At 32.4% G+C, this 22655-nt stretch overlaps 1 protein-coding gene across 1 annotated transcript; it reads left to right on the plus strand.

The window, feature by feature from the left end:
• The first annotated feature begins 17817 nt into the window (after window positions 1-17817).
• Window positions 17818-18753, plus strand: LOC124371880 (zinc finger MYM-type protein 5-like). Its single transcript, XM_046830245.1, has one exon. It carries the CDS (start codon window positions 17818-17820, stop codon window positions 18751-18753), a length of 936 nt encoding a protein of 311 aa, XP_046686201.1.
• The last annotated feature ends 3902 nt before the right edge of the window (window positions 18754-22655 follow it).

Below are 22655 nucleotides of genomic sequence, written 5' to 3' on the forward strand. Positions count from 1 at the left end.
CGGCTAATCACTTGGAAGTTCACAGCCTATTTGCATTAAATTAAATCATGGAAAAATCCAATTTAAAGATATTAGGATTACATGAAAATAACCGATTTGTGGGAAAAAATAATGTTTGAAAGTTAATTTTGTTTGTCCAGCGTTTTAAATTTTCACGAAAGGCTATCAATTTGTTTTTTTTACTTTCCAAGAGTGTATGTCACACTATTTTATCACTTAATATAATTTTAAAATGACGTTGATAGAAACAAACATAAAGAAATTAGTGGACTCACGTTTTATCGTCATCTTTTTTCTGCCGTGACGCTCGCTACTTACAATCAAGGAGAACTGACTATCGAACTCTGGTCATTTCTTCTGTGGTTGTCCGGCAAGGTGCAGACCTGTTTTGACCTGTATTCTGTAGTTCAGTTTTAGTAATTAGTGATTTGTATTTATTAAGTGTTTAAGGCTTAGTTTAGCTCAATTTCACCTTCTTCTTAGTATAGCGTCAAAAATCGGAAGTGCCCACAGATTTGACTCTTGGAATCTAGAGTCATGTTCATCTAAAGATACCCAAAAGAGTCCAGTGACGAATAATAATTTAAAACCAATTCTTTTCGTCATTTCAACATCAAAGACAAATTTATATATGAGATATGAGTTTGATGTGTACAAATAATAATACTTACTCTAGCCTTTAGATAGCATTTCGTGTAAATATTTAGATTTCGTGTATACATTTAGATGTATTGTCCTTAATCTACTCACAATAATGTGACTAACTCAATATATGCTGCAAAGGTAAAGAGTAAAGGATAAGAACATCTAGGAACAAAATAAAATTCCTTCAAAATTTGTACTTTGCTTGCATGTTTTGAGGAAGGCAATAATTCTTCTGATCAATCCATCGCTTAATAAAACGTGTTTTTTATTTGAAAGTATAATTGACCACATATATAATCTATCTATCTAAGTACTTATACAGCCGCATGTGAAAATGACTGACTGATTCACTGACTCATTTGACTGATATATACATACACCTTCTAACATACATCTGAAGTGCTGGAAACTTGAATTGGGCACGCAGGTACCTTTTGCCGTATAACCAACAGGGAAAGTCTGATAACCGGGAATATTTAATTTTAAACCCCTCAAACATTTTAGGAAAATTCGCGCAGTTTTCATCCTTGCGGGCTTTTTTATGAAGCTCCATAGCGAGCAAAACCGTTAGAGGTGGCTCGAATATAATGAAAAATTGTTAGTCAGGAATGAAGTGAACTACAAAAAAGATTCAGTGAATTTGTCTGAATCTCCTATGATTAAGAGACAAAACGCTCCCATATTTGCCATTCCAGAGATTTTTTCCTTTAAAAACACTGATTTGAGCCCGATAGCGGTCAAACGGTTGGTCATAGCTCAAATCTAATTGACTCACCAAATTATCAAATTACATGATCTACAGAAAAGGTCCAGTAACTCTTTACACCATCTCCATCGGTTAAGCCGCAAAACGCGTTTAAATGCGAACTTTCTGTAATTAAATAGTTTAGCTGCGTCCGATAGCGGCCAAACCGTTGGCCTTTGCACAGAAAAAAGTTGAATATGAAGCAAGGAAATTAAGTGATCTACAAAAAAGTTTAAGTAATTATTTTCCCTATCCTGAATGGTTTGGCCGCAAAACGCCTTTAAATGCAAATGTTTTTTAATTTTTATGTGATAATTCTGCTTCTGGGTTCGATAGCGGCCTAACAGTTCGTCGTTGCTTAGATTTTAAAACTTTTTTAATTAGACAATGATGACATCTACAAAAAAGTGTATACATCTTTTTGTCATATATCCTTCAATAAGCCCGAAAACGCTCTCAGTGGAAAAAGCTTTGTTGTGAATTGGCAATTTTTTGGAGTATTAAATTTATATACGACTATAATTTATATAATTTGAGCTGTTTCCAGATCGAGCTTGTATTAATACGTAAACTAGTGACTTTTATACGTTTTTGCTGTGTTGATATAACCTATCTGGTCGATACATGTCTCCCAGAAAAGAACCACGTAATCTTTTAACCCCCGATAACATTAACCCTTCCTTCAGGGAATTTCCTAGTATGACCAGATACACTCCTGAGTAAATTAAAACCCCCTGATCAAATTAATAATCTGATAAAGATTACTGACTTAGGTTAAGTACTCTTCAGGTAATAAAGCAGCTTTTCCCATAGCGCACTATGGGACAGACTTACTCTGTGTACAGTCTTATCCACTTCTTCGTACGCTAGAAATTTAAAATTTGGTACAATTGTATCCTAGAAGGTGAAATAGCCCAAAAATATTTGAAGGCTGGTCGGATTTTATTTTTATCTACACTAAACAATTCACAATAGGTGACCAGTGCACTACTTTCTAAGCTCTGTGCTGGATAAACTCAAATACAAAAGCACACCCGAAAGACAAAATTAAATTTCCGACAGGAATGGTCCAGTCACTTTTTGTCTTAACTCTCTAACGGCTAAGCCACAAAACGTGTTTAAAGTCAAACACGTTCGATCTAGGTAATTTTTCGTGTTTGTTTATGTTCAAAGACAAAATTTGAACAATCTTAAATACGTAACTCCAATCTAATGCAATATCTGCAATTGGGAATTACATAATCTTTAAAAAAGGTACTTTCGTATTTTCTTGAATGTTTATTCCTCTTCCAGACAATACATCTCAAAAACTTTAGTAAATTCTTTGTCAATTTCATAGCTTACATCATTGTCAACTTCATTGCTTAAATCATTATTTTATTTTGTGATACTACTAAATTTCGTCCGAATAAATTTGGTCTCTAGAATAAGTTCATTTTCTACAAAATTCATTGATTAATTATATGTATCACACATTATTTGGCTGAGCGCTACCGAAGTATTGCAACCCACACAATCCTCGTAAACAGATACAACTGTGACCACGAAATTTGGAAACCTCATCTCCGAATTCATATAATACCAAATTTCTGTTATCCCCGAATTTAGCAATACTTCGACTAGGGGCCTAGGACGTAGCCCTCAGCTAACCGAAGGCGATTTTAAACCATAAATACATACATAAACACATGACTTCAACCAAAGGTAAAGTTAAATGTTTTATTTCACCTTATCTTTTTATTTAATTAGATACCATTCATATTAAAAAATGTAGCATTGTGCATTTTATAAAACAGGGTTTTTAAACAGTTTTAAGGAACTAAACATTCCGCGTCTAATCTGTCCAGTCACTTGAGATTTCTACAGAAGAGAAATATTTGAGAAAAACTGTGTATCTGAGGAATTTTAAACAATATTTTATTAACATACGTAGTTTCTTCATACTACTTGATAACTTCCCTTATTTTAGAAACACTTGCATGCCGTAAAACATAAATGAGTCAGTCAGTTAATAAATAGTAGGTATAGATTCCTACCCTTGTATTTTGTCTTCTTTACTGTTAAGTTACATTTCTAGTTAATTTTAAATTATTAAAACAAAATAGAATCATTGGTTATAAAGGTTTTGTGAGTATATGTACTTAAGGGAGCAAGAAGCTCGTTTAAAGATTAAGTTTAATTGGGTGTTTAACTAGGTTAAATTGTTCGATAAACTTTGTTCCCTGGTCGCACAAATGATATTAAGATAATTTTAGAGTAAAAGTAATAAACATTTCAGAAAGAACAGCTCAAAGCCAGTTACGCCTTCAGGTAAAAATAAAGCCGACGATCCCTGTCTCAACTGAAATACACAACTTCCCCAAAGTTTCTCTTTCTTCCCAACTTTGATGGTATTTACTTGGATAATAATTTGATTCAAGGTTTCTAAAGGTTATAATAACAATATACTTAATCTCTTTGTGTTTGCTAAAAATTAAAAAGTAGATTTTTTAAATCACATTTTAAATGTGTTAATACAGTTGAACTTTATATTAAAAAGTTATGTAATTAAGTACAAATTATATAACGTGTAATTAATAGAGGAGTGATTTTTTAAAAATTTTCACACATTATGAGTGACTTTGCTATTGTAAAAATTAATAACAAAAGTTATATTAACAAGACAAACATGTTTCACATAAAACAATTCTAATATCAGGTTTTCAAAAAGCTGAAAGTATCTATTTTTCAGCTGAAACTTTACTATATTAGAATTAAGAAGCTTATATACTTAAAACAGAACTTTGGAATCAAATAATTTGATAAAGTTAAAATAAATTAGAATTTCCAATCCTAGTAACTTGGTACATAGATTAGCATAATTAGATTAGCATATAACTTTGTACTAAAATACTGTAATTATTAGTTAAGAAACTTATTAATATTGAAATTTTGAGTTAGTTTGGTGTACAATTTCAAAGCTAAGTATTATCCTCCAGCTTCATACAAGGTAATCCGTGGCCTGTGAGTAGTAGATAATTCTCTGTTTAAGTCGGAAATTATTTCTAATTCGTCATTTGTGAAATTTCTACAGGATTTATTTTTACGGAAAGTGAGTTTAATGGATGTACAGCTTAGTCAATATCATAACAATACAATTAATTAAATACAGTCTGCAAGATTATGTACACTTTAACTAAAGGATATTTGAACTATTCTTTTTTTTAATTTTAAAAATGTTGTTACATTTCACCAAGTTTTCCCAAAAGCCAATCATTTTAGCGTAAGGTCTAAGAATTATATGAATTAAAAATACATATAAATATTATAAAATTAGATATATATTTTTTATATATATATAAAATAGATATATATATATATTATATCTTACGTCTTTAAAATCCTATATATATACAGGATGTTTAAATATTATAAATAGGATTTAAAAGACGTAAGAAGTTGAACTTATTTTAGTGTCAGTTAGTGTATTATGTCCGTTGCATTTTAGATTCGTGTTAGCAATAATACCTAAGAAATTTGCTGATAATAAAACAGAGTCTAAATTTAAAAAATTTTAAATATTATTTCTTATTTACTTGAAAATTTAAATTTTTGTTTAGTTTAATTTCTGCTTTCTATCAAACAAGAGACTGTAAACAAATATTCCTTATTAAAGTATTATTAAAATAAAAGTATTATTAAAATAAAGTAATTAAAAGTATTATTAAAGTATTTAGAAATAATAATTGTTTTATTAAATACTTTTAATCTGATATCACCAGCATAAATATTCTCTCTGTTAGAGAAAACACGAGTAAGATCATTCACATATACAAGAAGTAAGATCAAGTTCAACACTGGCCCCTGAGGCTTAAATCGACCATTTATTGCCTAAGAGGGGTGCACACCTATCCCAGCCCCATTTTGGTACACAATTATTTGTTTCCTCTCAAAAAGATAAGGAGTCACGCCTTTTTTTAAACGTTCCCAGGAAGTATTTTATTTATTAAAAAGGTCAAATGCTTTGGAGAGATCACAAATCACAGAGGCTACATGAGCTATCCTTTGATGTTACTGTAGAACTATTTTAATAAACGTAAATACTATATCAATGCATGAAGATTTTGAAATAAATCAAAATTAAAAGTCAATTTTGAATAAGTAATAAAAATTTGAAAACACTTATGAGTTTTTTTTTTTCAAAAAGTCTTATGGTGTTAAGACAACACAAATAAATCGATAGTTTGATAGTTTTAATTTATAATTCTTATTAAATAAAGGTTTTGACTGTGGGTGTTAAAAATCAGAAGGAATAGTTCTCAACTTAACGAATCATTTATCATCTTAGTTAATATATGTAATATGTAATGAGCGGAACATTTCAACATTGAGGATGGTATGGTTTCCCAACTGGAAAAATTATATTTATGAGTGATATTATATAAACCATTGAAATCTCCTCTGGATTGGTGGGATTTAAAAACTTTGAGTTTGGTTTTTTATTCACATTTTGGTACAGACGATTAATTAATTACCTCTGGCTAATGGCTCAGGATAATGGATTTTGCATATCAATAAAGAAATTGTTTAAGCTTTGTGCAAATTTAATTACAGAAACAGTTTTCCCTTCTATGTCAAATTAAATTACTTTATAATTTGTACCGGGCGTTTTTCCCCCGTTTCCCACTACACAACCTCCTGTATCTGATGTTTTCTTAGCAGCCTGTATTACCTTCTCTACATCTTACAGTATGTTTTGTAGTATGTTAAGAGCTGTGAAATGTGCTGAGCCTCGTAAAATGTCCTCTTCCTCTTGCAAGACACTACAATAATCCAGAATGTTGATGTTAGTAGCGACCTTGTTTTGAAAGGTTTTTAATAATAAATAATGTATAAATAATTTAATTTGATGATCAAATTAATTCAACTGTCAACTGACACCAACTCATTCATAAATATGACACATTAATTCGAGGCTTGAATATTAGTTCAATAAATGAACTAAAATGTTTTTTAATTCATTTCTTGGATTTTTGGTTTTTTTTATACAAAAGTTTTGTATATAAAAAAAATAATTTTACAAGAATTATTGAATAATCAGAAAGTCCATGTAACTGTAAAAAATGAGGCCTTAGGTTAGAAATTGGTAAGAAATATTATCCCGGCACGAGACCGACTTTTTAGATTGCATAGTGGTATAAAGATGTTTTTTAAAATTAGTTATTATATATTTTTAAAATAATATTAAAATATGAAGAAAGATCAAAATAATATTAGGTTACATTTACTGCAGTTACGATTTTTCAATTTTTAGTATGTGATTACTACAATGTTTTATTTTATATATCAAGGTCTAAGTAAAGTTTCATATTTAGCAAGAAATTGGTTTTTAGTTCATACTTCATTTAAGTATGTACATATAAATTCAACGTTTTCAAATTTATTTACGACTACATGAACTCTTTTATTAACTCTCAATTTATTATAACTCTCTGATATTTTTTTCAACTTCAAAATGCGACTCTCAACCTTAAAACATTTTACGTTTGCTGCTCACTATGCCAAAACTATATGAATATTTTATAAAGCAAGAACACTGCTTGGCTTCATTTACGCATTATGCCCAGAAAATAGTAAGTATTACATATCGTGTAATAAAATGGTCAAAAAGTGCTATAAGAAGAAAATAAAACTTGAATATTTATTTTCATCTTCACATTCTAAAGTTTTAATATTCTTCTTCTGTGATTAGACGATTCTCGCTAGTAAATTTATTACACGATAATTAAAACGCTATTTCTATTTGCATAAATACTTAAATAGGAATAATAACAACAACTTATACAAATTACTTGTACTTTAGGTAAGGTAAGAGTACTAATTTTGTTACTAGAGACAAGTTCATAAATTATTCAGAAACTTCTAAAACTACAGTATGGTAAAAGACAGGCTTTATTACAGATTTAAGGTTTTGTAAGTCATTAAGAACTGAGATAGGTGTTAAACACTTGGAGTACACAAGTGGCAGAAGGGAGAGGGCCACCCACACAAGTAGACGGCGTTGTCCTGCTGAGGAAACGCCCACAAGGCTCGTTCTATTTCAGTAGCAGGGATTACCAATGAGCATATTTTATCTTTTATAATTTACTTGTTAAAGTTTCAAAAAATGTCGACTGCAAAGTTCATGTAACAATAATTATTAATCATATAAAATTAAATCATATATCAAAAACAGGACGTTATTTACATAGTGAAATATCTAATTTGTAACTTTAATCTATTTAAGAACAGATCTATATGTGTAGCAAAGTCTAATCTAGAAGAATTTAAGTTATCAAGTAAAATATTTGCATTATTCGAGACTCCGATTAGGATATGGGAGTTAGTACAAATAATAATATCTATTAAAAATAATTGGTATACCTGGCTTTACTGGATCGTCTACAGTTTCATAGCGTAATTTAGAGCAGTATATATAACAAGAATAAGAAACTAAAGTATTCAATTATGTAAAAAATGTGCTGTATAACCGCATAAACATCATATAACGGATATCTCTACATTGTGAGCTTAACGCACAAAACAGTGTTCAACTACGCAAAGTTATCACTGACGATAACGCTCCAGAGTTAGATGGAGGGTCAAGCTGTATTAAGGCAAAACACCTCGGCCCTGATTACGTAATGATAAAAACGGGTCATTACGAGCTAAGGGATGTTTGTAGGTGGGCGAGGGAGAGCGACGTGGCGGGTGCGGGCAGAGGTCGCATATTGCGGCACTGTGCAGATACCGCTTTTATAAATTACGTGGTCTTGCATCAGGTAATATATTTATGAAACATCGGTTTCTAGTAGTTTGACTAGGAATAATGTTAACAACTTGTACTTGAGCACTCTGGAAGCTCTCTTTTTGTTATTGGAAATTATATATTAATTTAAAACAAACTCTCCAATAATATAAGTTTTTATTTTTGTGGGGCCTTTCGTACTCAATGAGAACATCTTCGGACCCACACAACTGAATAAAAGTAATAATACAATAATAAAATAAAACAATGTTGTACTAAATAAAAACATATGTCATTAAAAAATACAAAGAGATAATATTCTATGACAGCACAGTATGTTATATGTATATATAAAAAATAAAGTTGATATTTAGTTAGATCAAATAAAGTAACGGTGAATTTTTGAAAAGGCCCAGGTTCGTTGTTTACCAGATTATTTCTTTCTTTTTTTTAACTTTCTTTTTGTTTGGCCAATGTATTTTAAATCACAATTGTTACAATTAATTTGATAAATTCCAGATTTTTCTTCTTCATTAATTTTATTCTTGGGATTTCCTCATATATTCTTTAATTATTTTGTTTCCGCCCACGGTGTGATTAATGTTACATAATTTTAATAATACTGAAGTAAATCATCTGAAAAGACTGAAAACATATGTTTTATGTTCGATCTCAATTCAAATAATAGAAATAATTCATCTTTTTTAGATACATTTAGACCTATGATTAAGACTAGCACATACGTAAATAAAACAATACTAAGCTACCGAACGAATGTAATCGGTAATTATAACATGACTAATTATTAGAGCTTGAACATCTCATGAATCTTATATCAACAAAAATCGTGTATTTATTGCTTTTGTACTTTCCAAGATTTATAACACTCTAAAACCTTATTATCTAAATATTTATTACTATACTTTAGAAAAACACCAGTTATTTTTTAAATCCCTTAGACAGTTCAGACACGGGTATGGACATAGACAAACTCAGGCAAGACTAAGTGTTGGATGCAAAGCAGTAGGTGACGGTTTTCAAAAATGTTATTTTCCTGATTCACAAAGGACAAATAGATGAAAATCCGTAGAAGAATTCCGGTTAAACCACCGTGGTAAAAACATCAGCCTATGGTTCCTATAACCATTAAACAAAGCTACATCATAATTAGGCTGTAATCACCCCCATCTACACTCGATCTAAGAAATCTTATTGGAAAACATTAACCACCAGCACTCCAATCTTTGGGTTTAATCATTTTTGAGAACGATTTTAGGATGTTGTTGTCTACAATAGTTTATCACCAACTGTAGAGCAAAATTATGTATTGCGGCACAGATAAAAGCTCTAAAACTATGTTAATCTATAAAAGAGGTATACATGGATATGGGTTAGTAAAACGTTTACTTGATCCGGTTCAACGGAAGTCAGAATAAATGCTATAGCATGTGTTACACGTTGAATGCAGCAGCTTGGCGACCATGTTAACTTGTATGACAGGTGGAAATTAACATATATTGGTAAATTTTTTATATGATCCAGATCATAAGAATAAAGAGAAATATGCTATCTCAAGTGTAAAACACGTTTACTGATATATTCAATAGATGTGTCCAACTGCACTTATAAAGTATCAAATCATATTATATTTTACTGGTAGTCAATTTTATAGTGTAACTAAAATATTATTTTTTGTTAATGATTGTTTACAAAACTAGATAGAAGGATGGTTTTTATAAACCCAGTACAGTGGAGCTCTTAAAATGTTTTGTTTCTTTGTTTTTTGCTTTTAGGAAGTTATATTCTAAACTACAATAAGAGAAATCGATTTATTACATTTATTTATTATCACATATTCATGTAATACATATCAAAACAAAATATATCTAATACTTTCAATTTTTTAACATAACAAGATTAATTTTTAGCAAATTATCAATTAAACTATTTTTATTACCTTTTAAACACGCTTTACGTTCTATCAATTTATTTATTACAAACATGTGTTACAATTTTTTGCCATTTTTAACTATTTTTTCATCTTTCTGTAATATTTTAACTAAGAATTGTAATGTATATATTGTTAGTCATTTGGTCATTTTTTTGTATTCGTTTTAGATTAATAATTTAATCTATTATTATTGCTAAGATAGACGTTGTCAGCAAAATGTGCTGACAAATCCCAAGTGTTGAAGTTCTTACTTAAGATGTAAAAGACAATTTTGTGGGTAATATTGACATTCCAAGCAGAAGTGCTGGAGTTTGGAAGTAAACGATGAACCAGGAGCAGTTTAGGAAAGCGATCGACGTTTCTTACGTCGCGTCGGTTTTAGCATTATATATTGTCTCCTGGAACTGGTCCGCATTGCCCGTCTTTGTATACTAACTGCAAATTGCACTTTTCATTTTTATTATTACAGTCATTCTTATTGGAATACAAGTTTACATAATTCAAAGAGACCCCAACTAAATTATGTTAACAGAAAACGTTTGAACTATAATTTATTGATTCAGTCACTTTAACTGCTCATTTTGGTTAGATCCTTTGTCATCATTGTTGTAACAAAAAACAAGTTATTGTACAATTTTTATGAAATATATAGTCATTAGTGAGGCAAAGTAGAATATATGTTGGTACATTATCTATAATCAGTAATGAATTACCTTTTTTAGTTTCACATTTTACCATAACGTAGCCATATGGACACAATTGTTCACACAGTACTGACACGAACGTGTTCACTGTGAGTATTAATCTGGCTAAGAGGGTGCTAAAAATGCTTTTTAGAAATGTTAATAATATATGTATCACTAAGTTGACTCAACTAATTATATTAGTTGGGTCTTGATTTCGAATAAAGTTTTATTCAATTTGTATCCTATAATAATCTGAACCTCGTTTCCCTACCATTTCATGGAAGGAAGGGTGAGACAACATGGGTTATACCAGCTAGTATACCAATTGTTTAATACTGTTAAAAAAGTTCCGTAAGAGAGTATAGACGATATACAAACATAGAGCAAATCATTTGTAGTTTTTTCAACTTTGACTTCAAGTTAAAACCATTCAGTTAAACGGCATTCTCTAGACGTCATTTTCAGATAACAAAATGGCTCATTCCACTTTAAATTTTAATTGTTTAATTATTTGTTTAAAAGTAACTGGGCTATATGATGTTGAATGAGCATATATAAACTACGAAACCAAAATAAGCTATACACCTAGATTTTTATCTGTACATTTTTTTAAATGTGACATATTATACAAGTTGACTTAAAATAATATAAAACGTAACCGCCATTTTTTAAACGTTTCCATTTATGATAATTTATCTAAAAAGGAAACAACATAAGCAATACTACAATCCCAACGTATTAAATTTATTTATCACTATTTGTGTTGTTGTTGCTGTTAAATATTTAACAAAAAAATCTTCTTGATCACCTTTATTACTATTTTCAATACATTCATACTCTCAATGCAAAATTAATATTACATTTTTCTTTACATACAACAAAATAATAACTATAACACAATTTGTGATTAAAATACGATTTCTTTATCAAACCTCTTTCATAGACTCAAAGAAGGATTATAAATATTTGGAGCTAGCTATATTTTCTTCGGTTTGAGAGGGCCTTGATTACTCTTCAAGTCTAAGAGGGTGGTTTACAATGCTTTGTAGAAATGTAAAATAATATAGTCATCACTAACTTGACACAAATAATTATTGATTTAGAATAACTTTTTATTCAATTTGTATCCTATAATAATCTGAATATTGTTTCTCTACCATTTCACGGAAGGAATGGTGAGACAACGTTCTATAAAGATATTTTTTAAGTCTAACTATAGGCATGAGAGCGAATGCGTGTTAACTAGAAATTGGATAAAACTGTTAATACAACATTATCTGCTATACTGAAGGGTTGATATGAGGCACTTTGAAAATATGTAATGCCGGTCTATCTATGCCCAATTTTTGTTTGATTATCGGAGATGATTACGCGCATACATCTACTATAATAGTAATACCAACGATTCTCAACCAGATTAAGGTATTCTCAAGTGTGGCCAAGTAAAATATAAGAATTAAAATATGATATGATATTTATTTATTACATAAACCAAATAATACATAACCACTTAAATTAATTGCCTAAATCGATCAATCAATAATATATTTTCACAAAATTAATTTTACAAGGTTTGTGCATGAGAAAACTAAAAAACCCAATAACCTAAAAAAGCTTGATAATATTAAATCCCAGCTGAACTTATTATGAACGTATTGGAAATTATTGATATTTTGGTTTCCTGGAACAATATTAAATATGCAGGGTTTTATAATAACAAATGTAATTGTTGTAGAACGAGATACATTTCTAGGGTATACCACGTTTTGATTCTGGTATTATAAGTTTGATTCAAAATAGGAAATTAATGGCAATTTCTGAACTTGTAAATTTATAAATTTAGCACGTTATGATAAATTATAATTTGCATTTGTGAGGATATTAGTGGACCGGTATCGCTTGTCGCAACTGCCCTACTACCTCAGATTCTCTTCTGAAATATAAACACTCTTTGAAGGTGTATGGTATGGCAATAACTCCAGAAAGTCAGTCATGACATAAAGAAACGCCAATAGATTTGTGAATATAGTTTTTTTTTTTTTTTTTTTTTTTTTTTTTTTTTTTTTTTTTTTTTTTTTTTTTTTTTTTTTTTTTTTTGTGAAAATCAGTTTCTAGAGTTCTGATGTTACAATAAAACAATTTTCAGTTAATAGTTGGTACCCAGTGTCCTCAGCATAAAACGACGAGGCCAATCTTGAGTTGTCTTTAGAAAATAAATTTAATAAGGAAGGAGGGTACTTAATTAACAGAAGAACCAGAATTGGACACATATAGAACCTTAGGGACCCAAAGGGAGTGGTTAAAAATTCCGAGAAACATAAATTATTTTTATTCTGAATTAGGAAACACTCATGCTCAATCAGATGTGTTATAACTATATTATATTACCACGAATACATTTAAGTAAGAGGTTTACCAAATTAATTTTATGATTAAGTGTTTCAAAGGAGTTTTCTGATCACAAAAACAAATATTTTGAGGTTAAAAAATTGTATTCTTGTTTCCATCAAGGCACCTGTTGGCATTGGTCATCATTCAGTGATTAAGCATTGATTCATCTATAACACCTAAAATCTTTCAGAAGTTTAATATAGTAAAAAATATGGGCTTTCGGGTGTGAGTCATACAGAATTAAACTTTAAACGAAATTTAGATACTTTAGAGAGTGTAGTTCTGATTTAGTTTTGATTTGTGTTGAGCAATAGTTATTTACTATTAATAATCCCTTTTATTCAAACGTAATATCCCCGCATTAAACGTAAATCTCTAAATTTTTCATGGTCTAGTACTTAAAACACTTTAATAAATGTATTTACTCTTATTGAAACAATTATAACGTAGTTCCGAACATATATTATATGTACAAACTATAGTACCTATCGTAACTCTCTAATTGCTGTAGCGTACCTGATGATAATGAAACTAATCAGAGTGTTCACACTTATGCCAAGTATGACCTTGGTTACACCGTTAGCTCAATAGTTCTGATCAATTACAGGCTGTACACACTGTTTTTAAAATTTATATTGTGGTATAATAGGACATTCATTAAAGCACACCGTTTTAATATGGAAGTAATTAATAGCCTATCTACTAAAAACCCTGCCCTTCAGCAGGAGATACTTATTTGGTTTACATCAAATGAACTAGTGCTGATACAGTGTTTTAAGAATTGTTAAGCGGGGCAGTGACATCATGGTCAGATTTGTCCCAAAATTTTTGAGGACATAAAGAAAGTTCTGTTAATATTTTTTTAACATAGATTTGTTACAGTACACTACAAGCTATATTTAAATTGGTTTTCCGAAACATCCTAGCAGTTATAGGTTTAGTTAGAAGATAACTTTTAATAGGTATTTTGTTGGAATTCTTGCGCATTATTTTTGTTTATATATGTACGTTTGTGATGTTACTTTATGAGTATGTATCACAATATGTGACAAACTGGAACATTTCATTCTAAAGTGTACTTTTCAATACAGGTTGTTTGACATTGTGCAATGTACTGAATATAATAGTTTTATTATATTTTTGTTAATATAATTTGTCGATTGTGGAAAGGTGAACAGAGGATAACCTGAATTCAAAAGAATATCACAAATCCCAAGCTAGGTCTACAATTCCCATATTCCCTAATACCTCAGTGTAGGGTGCGCTCAAGTTGTGTGTGGGAGGCAGGGCAGCCCACGCACAACTTGAGGTTAGTGTGCTTCTACTGACATTACACTATGTCGAATTACTCCTAATACAGTTGAGTTATTTTGTGCCTAGGTTTCATGTCGTATGATACATGTTAATGTACAGATGAAAAAGATTATTCCTACAATTATTTTTGTTACTTGTTTTTCTTCTACATGCCGCCATTTCTAATTCGATTAACCTTTAAAGAAGTACTTTATGGTATTCAAACTCTACGAACTAAACTCTTTAAACATGAGGTATCACTCAATCCATGTTTACACGTAAGATTTCAATGACACCCTCCACGGGTCATCCCCCCAATGTCTGCATGTGATGGTTATTGAATAAAAAAGGTAGTAAATATAGACTTATAACACAGCTCAAGGTCTATAGTTATATCTTCAATGGTTTTAAAATTAAAAAAGCGTTTCAGTCTTTTAAAACACTGTATACTGATTAAACATTGATTTTGATAAAAAAATATACGTACAAGTTTAAAAAAAAAACGCCTACAAAAAGCAATAAATCCTAAGCAACATTTTACTTACATCTCCTTGTTTACTTTATTAAAATGACCTAAAAATTATTGTTTAAAAGAATATACATTACTTAAAGTTAAAAACTATTTTAAAATACTGCTAATAAGTGTAATAATTTAATTTATTGGTATCAAGGCAGCTTTGGTATTAAATTTACAGTCGATAAAGCTTTAATTCTGAACATTATCGCCAGTCCAAAAGTAAAACGAATAGCGCCAAGCAAGGACAAATTCAACTTTCAGTCAATTTTCATTTGCTTTATTTTCTACATTGAACACAACCTATCAATATATTTTCACCAATAATTCTCTGGGTTGCTTTTGGTACGAGTATTGTGTTGAAAAGATACGTATAGAAAAATATTTGAACCAGTTTAACCCCGATAAAGTGTATTCATCAACTTTAAATACACATTCACACGTTTTGTTTTTTAGTAACTGTGTTAAATATAAAACATGAATCCGACCAAAAAAAGTTTAACACGGATTTTTGGGAATAAAGAGGCATAAAAGTTCACGGGAGTTGCGTGTACTTAAATTTTATAAACGAACATTGAGGAAAATCCGTATGGTTAATGAATGCATTTTCAGTCAATAAATCTATAACTCATGGTTTTATCTATGCCCTGGCTTTAATTTAATACACAAACCTTTTTACAAGAAACATATGTTTATGATAATAATCAGTATTTGTTGGTTTACAGAATTAAATTACTAAAAGAATTGAACTACTATTCTCATACACAGAGAGTGTCACTATGGAAATAAAGACTACTAATTTAATGCCCCATTTGCTTAATTCCTTCTTAACTTTATAGCTGTTTATTATTAAATAATTGCTATATATTATTGATACAGATCAAATAAACTATGTTTCTTTTTATTTTTACCGTTTTAATTCTGTAATTTACGTATGTATGTTAGGATTATGTACTACTTTGTAACAAAATTGAAATACAGGTTGCAAAACTGAGGTTGATGTTAACCATAGCGTTAACTGCTGTCTATGAACAGGTCTCTGTATTTCTAAATAGGCTAAGTAGGCTGCAGCCTAGAGCGGCAAAATTAAGGGGCGGCAGATTTGAAAAAAAAATTAAAATATTAAAATGAAATATTTGTGAAATACAATATTATTTTCCTTATACGAGTTTAAGTTTGTGTTATATAAATAGAGCTTTTAGGAAACACATACACTTTAATTTCCTATTTCGTTGTATGTATTACTACAAAATATGTACGAACGCCTTGTTCCTTCGCGCAACGAGCGGCGATCTGCCGATTTACATTGGCAACACCCCCTGGCAGCCGGCAGCCCTGGGTGGCTGGCGCGACAGCTCTCCGCTCCCCTGCCCCTCCCCACCTCTCCATCACTGGCGCTCAGCTGATAGTCACCTGACGCTGTCACGGACCGACAGACGCACCCTCTGACTCACGACTCACACATCCACAGATTACACTACACTACAGTCTACAGTGACTACACTGCGCTGTCAGTTGGTGGTTGATGTTAGTGTTGTGCACACGGCGGCACGGTTACGGTGTTATATAAGTCGTTGACTCGTTGTATTCAGCTAGTTCAATGTTAAAGCCAACAATCAATTGTAAGTATGATTGAATCTGAATGAGACTTAGATGTAAGAGTGGAGTGAATGGACAATTTTAGCTAACAAGTAACCATTGCAATAACATGTGGGTCGTTGTCAAATCAACTGTCCTTTCGAGGTCCCAATATATACAATTTTTAATAACTTTAATTTTAAGGGGGCGATTCACCATTGCGGTTTTAGCAACCTTTGGCCGGTCGGCTCCCATAAGCGCAATGTTAATTTCACGCTTGCAGGCTTGTCGAATTCAAATGATCATATTCCAACAGTGCTCACAAAATGTGCTCATAAAAAGTAATATTTTTTTTACGGAAATCTATTGACAACTAATCAATCTAGGGTTCTCGATTTTTTAATTTCCTCTCAACAAATCTGTTTAGCCTTCAACGGGCGGTTAAAAATCACTAATTTTTGGACTTTTTGCCAAGTCCCCTACACTATATTATTTAATATTTTCAACATTTAAAAAACGGCAATCCTAGATCACCATTTGAGGAATACACCAATACTCTAAAATTTAGGATAACTTAATTCTGTGAGCAGTGATCATTTGAATTCCACGCCCTGTTTTCATGGTCAGCGGCGTGTGTTAGAGCACCCCCTTAATAAAATATACTCAATTGTCGTATGTGTTATCAATGAACCAATTAAAATTTAGGATAATTACTTTACTTACTTATTACCGCTGCTCTTGTACTTATTACTCCTTATAAACCTCATGAGTGTTACTCTCTACATCATGGAATGTTAGGTAGGTACCCTAAATCATGAGTGTTACTTGGTAGTTTTAAGGGGAAATTGTTTTAAAACTACAGATATTTTGGCATATTTAACATATGTTTTAGATAAGTAAGAACAGAAGTACTCTAAAACTCATTATTAAGACAAAATAAAATTTTTTGGCGAGTGAAACTCAAAGAAATTGAAAAAATCTCATAAAAATTCATGTAAGTAATGCAATGTATTTGCTTGCGTTCTCACAGAAAAAAAGTCCAACATTTTTCCAGATCCCCTTTTGGCTGGTATATGTGTGCCCTCCAGACCTTCTTCCTTCTTCCCATATAAAAAGAGCTTTCAAATCTCGTTTTCTCCAGGACCCCTAGGATGGCAGTTACGCAGATTACGCTCCCAAATAACTGACTATTCGGTTCTAACGTAGAGTTTTATATTTTAGGCTACTACTAGCTTCTCTACAACTACAATGAGTGATGGACGGAAGAGGCTTAGCGGTGCGGAGTACAAGAAACGGGCGAAGAAGAAACTCGAAAAACAAGAACGTGTATTGAAACAAACCAAAAGGCTAGATTTGTTCTTTAAGACGCCAGGAGAACAAGAGATTGCACCAGTACTTGAAGGACCTGCACTTGACGATTCCGTTGACGAGACGGCCGGCCAGCTGGACGACAATGTTTCAGCTGGGCCAAGCTGCTCAAATCCACCAGCTAATCTAGCAAGTTTAAACGAAGACATCATCATACCTCACGAGATCGCCACTGAAAGCCTTTCGTTGGAGCTGCTGTCACCCTGCTGTTCCAGCGAAGATCCAGCTTTCTGGGTTTTGAATGATGCAACTCGAGATTCAATCGCAAAAAGTGGGTTCAAACAAAATATCGACCTGGATTTCTCAAACAGCGTCAGAGAATACAAGGATCAAAAACGATATTTATCCAAATCTCTGTTTCAACGAACATTGAAAAATGGAGAGGTTCAGGACAGAAAGTGGATGGTATTCTCAAAAAGCAAGGGTTCTGTTTATTGTGGCCCTTGTTTGGCATTCAATTTCAAAGAGAAATCCCAGTTTGATTGTAAAGACGGATTCAACGACTGGAAAAATGGTGAAAGTCGGGCCAGTCATCACGAAAACTCACCAATTCACAAGTCGGCAATCATTACTCTAAAATCACGAGAAATTGCTCTGAAACGTGTTGGCAGTATGTTAACTGAGCAGCTAGACAAAGAAACCAATTATTGGAAAAAGGTTTTGGCCAGGGTTATAGCGGCCATTAAGGCCTTGACATCAAGAGGCCTTGCATTAAGAGGCGATGATGAAAATCTTTGGATCAAACAGAAATGGAAATTTTCTTACGGCTTTAGAGCTTATCTCCAAATTCGACCCTTTTTTAGCTACTCACATTGAAAAATATGGTAATTGTGGAAGTGGTCATACAAACTATCTCTCTTCCCAAACGTGTGAAGAAGTCATTGAATTAATGGCTCAAAATGTAAGACAAGAAATTTGTGAAGAATTGAAACAGTCAAAATATTTTTCTCTCATAGTTGATTCAACCCCAGACATGTCTCATGTAGACCAGTTGGTTCTTGCAGTCAGGTATGTTTTAAATGACGGTGTACCCTGTGAACGATTTCTTACCTTCATCCCGTCAGTTGGACATACCGCAGAGGGTATGTTTAAAAGTGTGATGAGAGAACTAGGAAATCTGGAAATAAACATTGATGACTGCCGAGGCCAATCGTACGATAATGCCTCAAATATGTCGGGGACTTACAATGGTCTTCAGGCAAAGATAAAGAGCAAAAGTCCTTTAGCTCTATTTATCCCGTGTGCGGCTCATTCTTTAAATCTGGTCGGATCATCTGCTGCTGAATCTTGTGAAGAAGCGTGCAGATTCTTCATGTTGCTTCAAGAACTTTATGTGTTTTTTTACATCTTCTACAAAACGATGGGAGTGCCTGATAGGTGTAATGGAAGATTCTTATCAGAATAATAAGACTATAAAAAGGGTGTGTCCTACACGATGGTCGGCTAGGGATGATGCATGTCAGAGCTTGCGAGAGTCTTGGGACGAAGTGTACAAGGCTTTGACAACAATTTCAAAAGACCCAACAGAAAAGGCTACAACCAGATGTGAGGCTCAAGGAATCGCTCGGAATCTAGAACGTTTTGAGACTGCATTTATGGTATGCTTCTGGAGCACTGCCCTCCATAGAATTCACAAAGTCAGTAAAACTATACAAAGTGGAACCGTTGACGTTTTGTTAGTCAGGGATTTGTATGGTTCTCTAGAGGAATATTTTGTGTCAGAAAGAAACAACTTTTCTTATTTCGAGGAATTGGGTATGAAGATAACCAAAACTGAAAACATACGATTCATACGAAAAAGACACAAGCAGACAAACCAAGCGAAAAGTCTGGCCAGACGAAACCCGGAGTGAAGAAGTCAACCTGACTGGCAGAGATGACTTGAGAATTAACACATTTCTTCCAATTCTAGACTCCTTTATTTGTGAATTTAAGAGAAGAAAAGTGGCCTATAGTGACTTTGTAGATAAATTCTACTTCCAACATCACAGAAGAGGAACTAAGAAGCAAGGCAACGAAACTTCATCAAATTTATCAAAATGACTTAGATTCCGATTTTATTGAAGAGTGCATTCACTTCCAAAAACACTGTGCGGTGGGAATGGACAATCCCTCAGATAAAACGTTGGAAGGAAATTTTTTACCTTTTTGAGAAAGAACTCGTTGCATGATGTTTACCCTAACTTGGACATAGCAGTACGAATTTAGTTTGTGCATACCTGCAACTAATTGCGCGGGAGAACGTAGCTTTTCCTGCCTTCGAAGAGTTAAAAACTACTTACGGACAAGCATTTCTGAAAACAGGCTCAATTCACTTTCCCTCCTATGTATAGAAGCAAATTTAACAAAGAAGCTCTCTTATGAAGATTTAATTAAAGAGTTCTCAATTAAAAAGGCTCGTAAGAAAGCTCTGTAAAATGTAAATAGCCTACTGTATATACAATAAATTAGTTCTGTTAATCACACAATGAACTTGTATTAGAATGTACAAACGTTTATTTTTAAATATTTCAACTCATGCTTATAATAAACCAGTTATTCAAATAATTTTTGTCAACTTTAATTTCACCTTGCAAAACCATTTGATTGATTTAAATTAAACAATTTTCCAAGATTTGAAAATATTTAACAACATTCCAAGTAAGTGTAAGTCTGCAAAAAATACACATTTTCTAAAATGTGTGTTATTTGGGCTGCAGTTCCATATAGTTCCACCGGCACAATCGAATACGAACATATCGATTGTTGATCAAGCTAAAACATCGTGCCGCGGCGTTAGGTTAGGTTATTTCACGTTATTTTGTGTTTCTCGGTCGGTAAATAACGTGAAATAACCTAACCTAACCACCGCGTCGCGATATTTCCCCGTTATTTCACTAAACATTAAAAAAATTTATAATACATTTAAAACAGAAATGCTTTAAAAACGCCATCCAAATTACTATTTTGTTCCTGAAAAATGCAAATTTTCCCGGGGGGGGGCCGGACCGCCGGACCCACTTTTGGCGGGGGGGGGGTGTGCTCCCCTTTTTGGGGCGGCAAATTATCTTAAGCCTATAGGCGGCAAACTGGTAAATCCGGCCCTGTCTATGAATATATGTTATGGATCTGCACATGTATGTGTGTAAGAGGAAGTAAACTACAAGAAGTAAACAAGGAGGTTGGTGTTTAACATGACGTCAGACGCTGTAAGTAATAAGACTCGGAGCCAACACGGCTCTGACAGAGCTCTCCGTTTATTCAATTTGACGTGTCTTGTTTATCTTACTTCTCGAGCTAACTAGGCTGCTTATTTTACATTAAAGTCTTTCAGAGATTGGTCTTTCATTTTGAAATGCCACTATCTGTCACTAATTCTTTAGTCACTATAATTCTAATGGGACCCAATAATTCTGATTAAGAGTAAATTCCGAACACTTTAAGATATTGAGTATTCTTTCACACGAAAACATCTAATAAGGTATACTAGTATGACTCTCTGCAGGAACATAGCTTATGTCAATATGACTATACAACTACAGACGAAAAGTTCGATGTACAACGAGTTGCATGGAAGATTAATATAGTTCCCAAGTTGTGTGTGTGTGTTCTAGTCTGTGATTTCATTACTTTGTTTTGTTGTCTTAGGACAAGAAGCTAAGAAGATTCTTATAGCATTTCTTCCTAAAAGGACCTTTGCGCAGCTTCCAGAGTGATAGGATATTCAGGACGAGTATGGTTGCAGGTAGGGGACGCCTCCTGTTGAGATCTATGAGGAAGGATTGCAGGCATTATATCTCATATCATGTCACCTTGAAGAAAGGGAGGTCAGAAGATATATACCAGTATGTCCAGTCAAAGCAGGCAAGGTTAGCACGTCCGTGTGTATAAGCTAGCAACTGTCTTTAACACTTAAGGAGCCCCACTAACTCCAACGGTCATCATCCGTAATAGACTAAATTTACGACTAGACTTGCACTTCAATATCTCATCATTAGCTGTTAGAGATGTGCCGCTACTGAACATTTATAGGGTTCCCCAAATTTAAGACAAGTCGCTTTTGTTGTACCCATTGAAGGTTCAACTGGAAAGTATAAACCAGCCAGAAATGAACCTTCCTGGGAAAGATTAATTATTTTAAATTACGTGATAATGCATAGATACTGAAGTCTCCCACTTTTGTAAGCATCATAAAATTGGACAGTAGCCTACGGATGATTCGGTATGAGACTTTTCATAGAGGAAATTAAACTGCAATTTTTTTAACTAAACTGCAATAGAGGGCCTTAGTTAATTTTTTTAATAAACATACTGAATCGTAGCTAAATTATTAAAATAAGCTTAGTCCCAAAATATAATATAAATAAATTCCATATTTAGCTGCTTTAACCGTATAATTACATGAAAGACACTGTGTGCAGTTTATACACAATAATAAAGTATGTTTGCAAAACCTAAACAGTGCTGTTATATTTCTCATCAACATCTAATTCGTGTTTTTTCATCTAATTGGAATCTAATTGGAATCAACATCTAATTGGATTCATGTTTTTTTTATTAAAGTTGTTGTTGAATACATGATTTTACATTATTAGTGAATATTCCATCACGTATTTAAAGTACCCCTTCACACTCCCGTAACACTGTTAATGTTCACACTATAATGGGGTAAACGGGAGTGTGTTAACAAAGAGAGGGAGAGGGAGAGGGAGAGGGAGAGGGAGAGGGAGAGGGAGAGG

This window comes from Homalodisca vitripennis, unplaced genomic scaffold (genome assembly GCF_021130785.1).
Source record: "Homalodisca vitripennis isolate AUS2020 unplaced genomic scaffold, UT_GWSS_2.1 ScUCBcl_2198;HRSCAF=6712, whole genome shotgun sequence".
Classification (NCBI taxonomy): Eukaryota; Metazoa; Arthropoda; class Insecta; order Hemiptera; family Cicadellidae; genus Homalodisca; species Homalodisca vitripennis.

Excerpts from the sequence above, each read along its gene's own strand:
- LOC124371880 (XM_046830245.1), top strand. The coding sequence starts at position 17,818 with ATGAGTGATGGACGGAAGAGGCTTAGCGGTGCGGAGTACAAGAAACGG.